This window comes from Ictidomys tridecemlineatus, chromosome X (assembly GCF_052094955.1).
Source record: "Ictidomys tridecemlineatus isolate mIctTri1 chromosome X, mIctTri1.hap1, whole genome shotgun sequence".
NCBI lineage: Eukaryota > Metazoa > Chordata > Mammalia > Rodentia > Sciuridae > Ictidomys > Ictidomys tridecemlineatus.
In genome coordinates, this window is record NC_135493.1 from 39,502,232 (window position 1) to 39,515,339 (window position 13,108).

The 13,108-nt window shown below is 32.8% G+C and overlaps 1 protein-coding gene across 1 annotated transcript in view; it reads right to left on the reverse strand.

Moving 5' to 3' along the window:
- The window catches only part of Col4a5 (collagen type IV alpha 5 chain), a 217,946-nt gene that overhangs the window by 82,347 nt on the left and 122,491 nt on the right, over nt 1-13,108 (reverse strand). Inside the window, exons 17-21 of the mRNA XM_078034408.1 lie at nt 12,670-12,723; nt 10,938-10,979; nt 8,838-8,970; nt 4,070-4,243; nt 3,645-3,728 (exon numbers count right to left, since the gene is read on the reverse strand). Coding sequence (XP_077890534.1) covers nt 3,645-3,728; nt 4,070-4,243; nt 8,838-8,970; nt 10,938-10,979; nt 12,670-12,723 — 487 coding nt within the window. The remainder of the gene's footprint in view (nt 1-3,644; nt 3,729-4,069; nt 4,244-8,837; nt 8,971-10,937; nt 10,980-12,669; nt 12,724-13,108) is intronic.

Below are 13,108 nucleotides of genomic sequence, written 5' to 3' on the forward strand. Positions count from 1 at the left end.
TCAATATCCACTTGTGATAAAAATACTGAACAAACTAGGTATACAAGGAACATGCCTCAACATAATAAAGACCATTTCTAATAAGCCAAAAGATAACATTATATTAAATGGGAAAAAGAAAATAAAATGGGGAAAGCTGAAGATTTTCTAAGATATGAGACACGATCAGGATACTCACTTTTAACATGTTTATTTAACATAGTTTTGGATGCAAAACAGGCAAGGGAAAGGAATAACAGACATCCAAATTGGAAAACAAAGTCAAATTGTCATTGTTTGCAGATGACATGATTTGATATATCTTAAATATCTGCCAAAAAAATTTTAGAACTAATAAATTATTCAGGAAAGTTGCAGGACAAAAACCAATATACAAAAATCAGTAATGTTGCTATACACTAGTTTCAGCAAATTATCTGGAATAGAAATCAGAAAGTAATTCCTTTTACCATAGATTCAAAATATAAAATATCTAGGAATAAATTTAACCAAAGAGGTAAGAGATCTCTGCAAAACAAAAATTATGAGATATTGATGAAAGAAATTTAAAAAGAGAAAAAAGTAGCAAGGCATCCTGTGTTCATGGATTGGAAGAATCACTATTGTTAAAATGTCCATACTACACAAAGTGATTTGCAGATTTAATACAATCTCTATTAATTCTTCACCCAAATAGAAAAAAAATTTCAAATATCTATGTAACCACAAAAAATACTGAATAGCTAATGCCATTTAAATTTTTTTAGTTGTTGATAGACCTTTATTTTACTTATTTACATGTGGTGCTAAGAATTGAACCTAATGCTTCACACATGCCAGGCAAGTTGTGCTACCCCTGAGCCCCAGCCCCAACCCTAGCTAATGCCATTTTGAACAAAAAGAACAAAGTTGGAGGCATTAAACCACCTGACTTCAAAACATACTACAAAGCTGGAGTAATCAATAAAGCATGGTATTGGCATAAAAAGACAACTAGACCAATGGAACAGAACAGAGAGCCTAAAAATAAATGCATAAGTCTATAGCCAACTGATTTTGGAAGAACACACATTGGAGAGAGTACAGTCTTCTTAATAAATGGTGTAGAGAAAATTGGATATATGCTGTAGAAGAATGAAACTAGACCCCTATCTCTCATAAGTTACAAAGATCAACTTAAAAGTAAGACCTGAAACTATAAACTACTAGTAAAAAACATAAGGAAATGTATCAGGAAATTGTAATGACAAGAAATTTTTTTAGCAAAAACCCCCAAATCATAGGAAATGAAAGGAAAAAATAGACAAATGTTATTACACAAAACTCTAAAGCTTCTGTACCTCAAAGGAAACATCCAAGAGACAAACTAGACAACCTAGATATTGGGAGAAATATTTGCAATGTAAATGTCTAGCAATGGGTTTATATCCAGAATATATAAGGAACTTCAAAACCTCAAGAGCAAAAAACAAATAACTTGACTTAAAAATGGGTAACAGATCTAAATACACATTTCATACAAAAAACATACAAATGACCAACAGGTATATGAAAACATGCTCAACATCACAGATTATCAGGAAAATGCAAATCAAAACCAGAAGGAGTTAGCATCTCACCCCAGCTTTGAAAGGCCAAGATAAAAAAGACCAAAGGTAGTGCTGGCAAAGATGTGGAGAAAATATTGCACATTGTTTGTGGGAGTATAAATTAGTATAGCCAGTATAATAAATACTTTGAAGGTTATTTTAAAATTAAAAATAGAACTGCCATATAATGCAGCAATTCCACTACTGGGTACACATCCAAAGGAAATGACATCTGTGTATACAAGCATCATCTATATGCCAATGTTCACTGCAGCACCATTTATAATAACCAAGGAATGGAAACAACCTATGGAATCATTAAATGATGAATTGATAAATAAATTTGGTACACAATATTATTCCACTTACATATAGAATACTATTCAGTCACAAAAAGCGGAAAATCCTGTCATTTGTGACAACACATATGGAACTGGAGATCATCATGCTAAGTGAAGTAAGGCAGATACCTAAAGACAAGTAGCATGTGATCTCACCATATGGGGAATTTTAAAAAGTTGATCTCATAAAGTTAAGAGGAGAATGGTGGTTACCACAGGCTTAGAACAATAGACAGTAGGAAGGGAAGGTGAGAAGTTGATCAATATGTACTAAGTTACAGTCAGAGGGGAGTAAGATGCTCTGAAGATACTTTTACACAGTGTGGCAACTATAGATAACTATTATAATAATAATGTATTGTATAGTTGAAAAAGCTAGAAGAAAGGATTTTGAATGTTTTCACCACAATAACATGATAAATTTTGAAAAGATAACTCTGTTTAACTTGATTTAAATATTATACAATGTATACATGTGTTGACATTATATAACACACCATTAACATTAGTACAACTTTTATGATTGTTGTATCCATTAAAAGAAAAAATAATAAGAAAAAAGAAAATGGGAGGAGGGTATCTAGAAACAGTGAACAGAACATTCTTGGGGAGTTTTGCTGCAAATGGGAGCAGAAAAATAGAACAGTAGCTTGTAGGAGGAGTGGGATTACCATTAACATATTTTTTCAGTGGTTATAAAAAAGCATATTTGTATGCTGCAAGGAATTATCCAGTAGGGAAAATTTGATGATGTGGAAGAAGCAAAAATTTCTGGACCAAAATCCCTGGGGAAACAAAAGGGAATGTAATCTATTATGCAAATAGAAAAACTGGCTTTATATGGGAGTTGCAACAGCAATAGGCAAGAAAGTAGAGTACAGTGGCACAAATTCAAGTATGTGTGTAAATGTGGTGGTAGCAATGTATAATAACTGTTGTTATTACTTTAATTGGTCATTGAAGTATGAAGGTAGGTCAGAATCTTAAAATGAGAATAGGGAAGGAGGTATAATGAGTTTGAAAAGAGAAGATACAGGCTCAGAAGAGGTAGAAATTTTGAAACTACTAAGGCTACACTTTAGTTCCTAGCAAGTACAAGGAAGTTAGGGAAGTACAAAGGAATCAAAGGTTTATGAATAAGACTGATTCCAATGATTGATCATGGGATGAAGTTAAGAGCAAAGGAAGGACACCAAAAAGTTAAGGGATCTCAATGGCGTTGAAGTAATGTTGTAGTAAGATTATGAAGGGTGGTGAGCTAGGAGCCAGGCACAGTGGCACACGCCTTAAATCCCAGCAGCCTGCGAGGCTGAGACAGGAGGATGGCGAGTTCAAAGCCAGTCTCAGCAGTGGTGAGATACTAAGAAACTCAGTGAGACCCTGTTTCTAAAATACAAAATAGGGCTGGGGATGTAGCTCAGTGGTTGAGTGGCCCTGAGTTCAATCCCTGGAGAAAGAAAGGAAGAAGTGTGGGGGGGAGGTAGAGAGAAAGGAGGGAAGGAGGGATGGAGGAACAAAGGAATGAAGGAAGATAGTGAGTTAGAAAGATAGGAAATAAATGATCACAAAAGTTGGATTTATGAAATCAAGATTATGTAGGTATATAGTACTATTCATGAGATGATCTTGGTGTATGAACAGGGAATGAATCACTGAGGTAGGATGGAAGATAAAATAAGGGAATTTTGCTGATGTTATGAAAAAAGAAGGAATGAACAAAGTTTGGGAATCATACCTTTCACTCCTTGTTCCCCAGGTAGTCCTTTATCACCTGGTAATCCAGGTGGGCCTGGAGGGCCTGCTTTACATATCTCATCACCTAAATTAGACAAAGAAATAGCATAGCAGCTAATTGTTATGAAATATTCAGAAGACTACATGAAAGTCCAATAGTCTAGAAAAAATATCTATTTTCATTAATTTCTTTGCAGAAATACAACCAAAAGGAAGACACAATATTGTAAATAATAGTATTTGAAGATACATTTGAAGAGCAAATTTAAACATCAAAGAATCACCCAAACTGAACAGAAGAATCTTCAATAGAATCTCCTAGACATCAGGAATGCAAATAATGATGCCAATCTTTAGCTGGATTCACTTATAAGTGAAATAAACAAAAACAAAAATAGAACATAACAGGAGAAAAAGAAAGCTTACTAGGAGGGATGTGAGGTCCAGGAGGGCCAGGGGGCCCTGGAAGGCCAGGAGCCCCAGGCTGTCCATCAAGTCCAGGAGATCCAGGAATAGAAATTCCTGGTGGACCTTCATCACCTTTCTGGCCCCTCTCTCCAGGAAATCCAGGGGGACCAGGAGGACCCATAATTGCAGTCCCTAAGATAAGAAAGAGCACTCATTAAAGTGATCAAAATGATCTTACATTAAAGATATTAATTTGGTTCTCAATGAGACATTAAGTAATTATTAGATTTTCCTTTAACATAAGATTTATTTTGTTCTTATTTTTTCCATCATAATCAATATTTGAAAGGTTGTTCAAATAATGTAAATAAGTTTAAATATAAGAAATAATAATTCAAGGTGACTTTATTATTTATGGAAAGTATTAATAATTTTCTACCTACTCTGATACTCTCAGAAATAAAAGAAAGTTATAAAATAGGCATTTCAAAGTTCCCATGTAAACATGACTCTCAATCTGTATATTCTTCAATTCCACTGTCATTATTTAATATTTCTGTACTGTTAATACACTTTTTAGTTACTATAGCTTTATATGGATTTAAAGCTGGTAAGGAAGTTACATATATCTTTGTTCTTTTTAAAAATCATCTTCACTTATAGATTTGTTCCTCTAAATTAATGCTGGAATCACCTTGTCACTTTTTATTTTTAGAAACCCACTGGAATTAGAAGTGTGAATAATTTGAATTTAAAGACTGACTTTTGGTAGAATTGATTATTTATAATACCAACTTATTACATAAAGTAACAATGAAGTACATCTTTATATATTTAGTAATTTTATTGTATTTAATAAAGCTTATAAAATCCCACAGAGTTCTTACATATCTTCTGCTATCTTTATACATGTATTTGTTTTATTACTACTGTGAATTTCTCTACATTTATTGGCCTACTCTCTTTTATTGTTAATATAGTCATTTATAGCAATGTTATAATGTCATTATTTAGTATGCTTCTGAATTGACTTGATAATATTTTATTTAGGATTATTTATTCTATGTTCATAGATAAGGCTGAATTATACTTATTTGAAGTGTTATCCCCTTGGTGGTTTGGTATCAATGTTTTTAAATTGGATTAAGTTTTTTAGTGTTCTGAAATAGTTTAAAATAGGGAATTATCTGTTCCTTGACAGTGGGGTAGACTTAAGCCACAAAATCACCCATAAAAATCAATATTTTTTTTTAGTGGAGAACCAACATTTCAAAATCTTCTATTTTAATTGATCCACTTACATTTCCTACTTTCTCAGGACAATATTAATCATTTCTTTTCTACTCCATAAGAAGTCTAACTTTTCATTTACAATTCCAAATGTATTAAGATATAATTAGTTCGCTTTTAGTTTAAAGTTTAAATAATGGTAATATCTTTTTATTTGCTAATTTTATTTGTGCCTTGTCTCACTTTTTTGAGGGGGAGATACCAAGGATTGGATTCTGGTGCACTCAACCACTGAGCTACACCCCCAGCCCTATTTTGTATTTTATTTAGAGATAGGATCTCACTGAGTTGCTTAGGGCCTCACTGCTGCTGAGGCTAGCTTTGAATTTGTGATCCTCCTGCCTCAGTCTCCTGAGCTGCTGGGATTACAGGTGTGTGTCACCCCGCCCCACCCCTTGTCTCACTTTTATCTTGATTATAGTTGCTGAGTTTTGTTCATTTCAATCTTTTCTCAATAGCATCTTTTAGTTTCCATACCTGACTAAAATTGTTTTAAATTGTTTATCAAATGTTTCCCTGAACTTTTCTTGCATCTGTCATTTTTTATACATGTGTTTGTGTTTTCAACTTAGCTCATTTACATTCTTTTGTGGTACTGGGGATTGAACCCAGGGCCTTGCACATGCTAGATAAGCACTCTGTCACTGAGCTACACCCCAACCCTTCAATTACTTTTAGTATTTCTAACTTTGTGATAAATTAAGGGTAATGCTTTGGCTATATTCATTGAGTTTTTATATGAAGTATTTTCCTTGTTGCTTTGCATTCTGTAGTTTGTCATTTCCATTTGTTTCATCTTTAGAGTTATTTGTAATTGTATTTTAATATAAAATGTTCTTTGGTGATTTTGTTGTCACATCATCACTTTATTTTACTGTGATCATAGAGAATAATCTGAATATAGTAGATTTTTCTGGTCTAATAGAGTCAATTTCTGTAAATATTTCATGTATATTTGAAAAGAAATGTATATTTTATGCTGTTTAATTTTTTTCTCTCTTTCACATAGATAGCTTGATTGTGTTTCTCAAATTATTTTTATCCTTAATTTTTAACTATTTGACATGTTGGGGATTTGACATTTATCCCTTGTAGTTTATAAGTTTTCACTTTATATATACAAAGTCATTTGTTAAGTACATAAAGTTTCATGACTTTTATATCCACTGTGGCATAATTTATCTATATATACATATAAAATACCTGTCCATTTAATGTGTTTTGTGCTGAATTCTATTTCATATTATTAAATTGATAAGCTAGCTTTCTTTTTGATATCATCTAATAGATTTTTCCACTGTTTTATTTTCAAATTTCTTTTTTTTTTTTGCTTTAGAAATGTCTATCGTGTATAGTATAAAGATATTTTTATCCCAATTTTATTTTAGTATCTTTTAATTGGTGTTTGGTCTTTTCACATTTTTTCAATTACTGATTTATTTTTAACTTCTTTTACTCACCTCATATTTTATTTTCTATTTACCTGGGTTTATTTTTGTTTTGCCCCAATCCTAACTTCTACTGCATAGAGGGTTTTTAGCCCTTTTCTTCTTTACTGGTGTATAAAGCTATGCATTTTTTCCTAATATTTTCTAGTAGTTACTTTTAAGTGTTTAACCCATGTCTTTAAATCTATACTTTTCTAAAAACTTATGGTTAACAATACCTATATTTTTCTCCTTCTAATATGACAAAACAACAAAGAACCCTCTCTGACTCCCTGATCCCTTCTGTACCTACACATCTCATGTTGAAATATACAGTTCCACTTTTAGATTGTTACTTAAAGCACCTTTTTTTCAAATTTATTTTTTAGTTGTAGTTGGACACAATATCTTTATTTTATTTGTTTTTATGTAGTGCTCAGGATTGAACCCAGGGTCTCGCACATGCTAGGCAAGCACTCCACCACTGAGCCACAACCCCAGACCCTATTTTTTATTATTTTTAATTATCAAAACTCATTTAGAGGGATGGTTATATAGCTCAGTGGTAAAGCACTTGCCTAGCATGCATGAGGCTCTGGGTTCAATCCCCATCACCACATAAAAATAAAGAACAACAAAATGATTTTTTAAAAAAAGAAATAAAAGAAATTAACAAGCTAAAAGCCTTTCAGAAAAAAAACCTCATTTAGAGTTATTAAGCTTTACTTATACCTTTTCTAACCCTTGTTTCTTTCATCCTTCTTTCATGTCCACTTCATCCTGAACTCCTTCCCTTATTCTCAGAATAAAACCTCCAGTACTATTTCAGAGAAGGTCTGGAGGTGATAAACTTCATAGGTATCCTATCTCTTCCCCTGACTTTCAATGCTCTCTGTAGGTAATTTGCCTTTTTCTTAGTTTTTTTAATGCCTAAATACTGAAATGTCCCTATAATTTGTCTAGTTATGGGTTTTGTATTATTATTTTACTTACTTAGTGCTTCATGATCTTTTTCACAGGCTTTGTGTGTTTTTTTGTTTGTTTGTTTTGGTTTTGTGCTTTTTTTAAAGCAGATGTAAGTTCTCAGCTACTATTTGTTTTTGAATATTACCTCTTTTCCTGTTCTCTCCTCCTTGAACTCCCACATGATTGATTTAGGAGCTTCTAAATCTATTCTATTTTATACCCCAATTTTTCTTTCATACTTCTCAACTCTTTAACTCTTACTGCACCCTGGAAGATTTCCTTATTTCAGTTTTTCAGATATGATATATATTTAGTCCTCGATCTGGAGATTAGAAATCTAGAGTACAAATTTAGAACAAAATTAAGCTCACATTTATTCTCTTTCTTCTTGCAAGGATCAATGGGTGTCACTCATCATGATAATATTCCATTAACATTATTTTTGAAGGGAAAGGATCCACAATTTACTGAATATGTATGTGTGCTAGGTACTATCTCAGATGCATTGGTAAATTTGACATAAATACCAACTATCACCCCATTTCAGAGAACACTGAAAATACATGCTAGACAAGGGCAGTGCTTAATCTGTGGCCAAATCAGAAGTGCTATACTATATAGGCTATTATCAAAGAGAATGATATAAACCTCAATATTGAGTCCTAAGATTTTATTAAATAGAAAAATCACAATGGAGATTTCTATTTACATATTTCTGTAACTTTAAATGAATAAAAACTAGGCATTATAGGGCAGCATCCTCTTCCTTAGTAGTATGAAAAGTATGAATATTCACCTATTGCCTTTTGAGTCACAGAACTGTTTGGTATTATTTATTAATAATAAAAGGTAGAAATTGGATTCTTAGGATAAAAAGGTATCATGTAAGTTTAGTTTTGTTGTTTGTTTTATTTTGTGTTATTACAAGTGAAAAATTTGGCAAGAAAGAGAAACACTATAGTACAAGTTGGGCAGAATCTGTCAATTAAAAAGAACTCATGTCTTCTATTGCTACGCTTACCCTGGAACCAGTATGATAAAGCATATACACGGATTGATTAGTAAGGATGCAATTAGCACAACATGAGTAGAGTCTATTTTACCTGGAGGTCCAGGAAGGCCAGGTGGACCCTGTATTCCAGGAAATCCTCGCTCTCCTTTTTCTCCAGGCAAGCCAGCTAATCCCATGTTTCCTTTTTCTCCTATAGTCACACCAGTCTCAGGTCTAGGAATTACCTTATCATGAGAGAAAATAAAGGAACTCAAAGAGGAAGAGGCTTTTCTCCTGAAAGTAATCTAGCAGCTAAATATGATAATGCCTTATTGTTACCAGGTGTTCAGATGCAAAATCATTAAGACTTCTATATAGATTGAGGCACATTCTATAATATTCTTATCATCTGATTGATTAGGAAATGTTTAATACCAGTAACAATGTCACCACCTTTCTGAACCTCAGGGTGACAAATCTAGATGAATTCTTTGCTGTCTCTTATAATTCACATTCAAGTCATTCCATCACCTAAAGCCTAACAATTCTTTACTAAAAATGCCACAGCTACTATTTTCAACTCACACTTGGACTAACAGAAGCACTTGGGCTAACCATTGGATCCATGTCTACTGCTAGGATATAATTCCTCAAAAACCTATTTTTCTGTGATTACTACTCTGCTTAAGCACTCGAAATTGCTTACTCCTCACTATATCTGATGCTATTTTCAATCCTAGATTCTGTAAAGCCACTTCTCACTTATGATAACTCTCTCACCTATTTTATCTCCTATTACTTCTAGCAATGGATTTTTTGTTAGAATAAAGTCTGATTATAACTTCTTCATGCAACTTATACATTCTTATCTATGCCTTTGTATATGCCATTCCAAACATCTGTAATGCCTTATATCAGTTTTTCATTATTCTCACTCACATGTCTTTCTTCCGACAACAAAGAACAACAAAAAGAACCTCCTCTATTCCATGAAGACTGTATTGATTCAACCCAATTAACTGATCACACCTGTTCTCTGTCTTCTTAGAACTCAGGACTTAAGTCTATTCTAAACAACTTCATACTAGGTAAGTATTTAAAAATTCATCTCATACATATACAAAGGAAAATAAATTTCATATCTAGGAAATTGTCAGTCTGAGGTACAAATAAACACCTACAAGCAAACAGTGGTGTTTCCTCTTACCTCTATATAAAAATGTTTAAACAAAAGGAGAACAAAAATTTTGGGACCCAGGATTGGGACAGTGGTTCAAAAGGAAAAGGGAACTACTTGGATAGGACCCCACTCTCAAAATTTCCATTTCTTCTAATACTCATCAAAATTTTATTATCTTGTTTTCAAAGGATAATTCCCCCTAGAGAACTGAAACTTTGATTTTAAAATAAAGGTGAATAAAAACTACCTAAGAGATTTGTCTGTCAGTATATCCTCATTATACTCTGTATAGTTCTAAGTATTAATATCTGAGATTCACTATGAACAAAAAGATTTAATGTTACCAAAGTGTCTGGACATATAGAATAAGGCTTATGCAATCATACTGTTGGGGCTTCAATGTCATCTAAACTATAAAATCTTACCAAATTTCAACAAAAGTAAAACCAATTTGTCAAACCTCAGCAATCATATTTTCTTCTTAATAAGGTTAAAAATAAACCTGACTTAAATTTCATGGTCATTGCAAACATGACAGAAAATCTGTAAACCCTCCAATTATTCTTTCATAGAGCAGTTTCCTATATTTGTTATTAAGAGCCCCTAGAAAGCACACACTCTGGAAAGAAAGAGGTGTGAATCAGACAATTACAAATTGAGAAAACCTATTAGGACCGAATCCATCTTTGTCCTGAGCTCTGCAGGGGAAAGGACCATCCTCACCTACCCAAGAGTTTCTTTGGTTGAACCTTTGTAAGCAACTCTTGCACCACCTGCTGGTTGCTTGAGAAATGCTTTGGCAATCATGATGCAAAACAATCCAACGCCATAATTTTGGACCTTTACGTTGGAGAAGTAATACAAAGACAGAGCAGTACAAAGACCTTGAGATCAACACTACTGAAATTCCTAGATGTACAGATTTCTAAGACAATAGAAGTTGGTAATGACTTGACAAAGTAGGGAGTTTATAATTAATGCACAAAAATAATGCAATATTAAAATTGATAAATAAAGACTTAAAAAACTTACAAGTCCAGGAGGCCCAGGAGGGCCAATGTCACCTTTTTGGCCCTGTTCAATGCAATTGTAAAATATGTTAGTAAAAGTCAGAAGAAAGTATCAACTTCCTCAAAAATATAAGAGATAATTAAGTTCCATAAAAGACTCAAATCAATAATAAAATACTTAAAATGAGAAACACAATGTAATGCAATAAGACAATACTGGGATAAGATGAGGAAGACCAGTGATGATGTCTCAGATGCACTAGCTACATGAACTTAATCATTTAACCTCTCTGGAACATATTTGAAAATTGAAGTTTTGGACCAGACTTCTAGCTGTAACACTTTTTGGTTTCAGGATTCTTATTTTTTAGCAAACTACAAATATTCTATAAAGAAGATAATGAAAAAATGGTACCCCAAGAATCACTTAAAACTATCACTTTTTGCTACATTCAGCTGTATTCTTTCCCACAAAACCATTCAGGGGAATAATCTAGTGTCATTTTTAATTCATGACATATATTTTAGAGGCAGGGGACTTAATTATCAGTAACAGGTAACAACTTGTAAGTGCTTTTATGAGTTTGCTCTAAAAAGCTAATGAAAGACAAATTCAGACAAAATTTTCATCTTTGATAGCTACAACAGCCTGGAGAATACAATATTCAACTGTTACTTTGGGTCTACTGGCCAGGACCCAATGATAGATGTCTCTCACACCTTTATTCTTTTTTTCAATTTATTTTTTTGTAGTTATAGATGAACAGAAAGCCGTTTATTTATTTATTTTGTTGTGGTGATAAGGCTTGAACCCAGTGCCTCACACATGTTAGGTAATGCTCTGCTTCTGAGCTACAACCCCAGTCCCATACCTTTGTTCTTGATCTAGATTTGTTCACAGAAACTTTGTATTTATATAAAAACTCATTTTAGTATAAGACATTATTCTGTCAAATAATTTAAACTTAACACTTGAAAAAAAAATCCCATTTTCTTAGTAGTTGCTGCTTCCCTTCATTCTAACTGTATCTTTCAGGCCAAAGTAACACTTGGATCTAGTTTACAGATAAACCACTTGAATGTTCCCAGAGGGCACATTTTATAACACCTTTACCTAATTGCTTGAAAAACAAAGCTTTTCATTCTGGTTTTGATACAGAGCAATTAACAGAGGTCTTAGGATATGGGATATTTTGTGACCTTTTTAAAATCAGGTAACTTTTTATCTTATACATGCTTTCCAAGTTACATTTAAAATATATAGCTAAATAAACGACTTTAGTCAGGCTGCCTTGGCCTAGTGAAAAGGAAAAGACAAAGAATTAATAATAAACTTACAGATGATAATTACATACAGAATGGAAATATTTAAAGAAGACATTCTAAACTTATAGCTATAATCCTTTCTAGCCAGAGCACCTCACTAAAAAAATGATGAATATTTTTTCTGGAAGAAAAAAAGTTTTGCCAATACATGCTCAAAGCAAAAACACTGACTTTGCAATAGGAATGCTTAAGTTAAATAATTCTTCATTTGTTTCTACCACATGGACTGTGATTTAGGGTAATGGAAGGAAATTTAGAGGATGGGGTATAAAGAAAAAGAAGCAACACCAAAAGATGTATAATGAAGGCATATTTTGAATACAAAAGAAGATATTTATAACTTTTTCATTTATAGTCCAACTTTAGAACAGAAAAGAATTATGTGAATTAGAATAAAACCACCCTCTTCAAAATAATACAGTTCTTACCTTTTCACCATCCCTTCCTGGTTCACCAGGGTAACCACGATCACCAGGCAAACCCTTTAAAACATAGAGGAATATTATCAGCAAAAATGGCAGAGCAAGTAATTCTAAAAAACCTTCTCCTCCATAGAAGCAATGAGAACACTGGCAAAAATGATCCATCAAAATAATATTTTGGGCTGAGGACATAGCTCAGTTGATAGAGTGCCTGCCTTGCATGCACAAGATCCTGGGTTCAATCCCCAGTACCACACACACAAAAAAATACTAAAAAATATTATGTTCACACACACACACAAAAAAAACGTATGTGAATGTTCATAGTAGTTTCATTCATAATAGCTGACACTCAGAAAGAACCAAAATATCCTTTAATGTGTAAATAGTTAACCAAAACTTAGTAATCCAAACAACCATTACTGAGCCAAAAAAAGAAATGAAC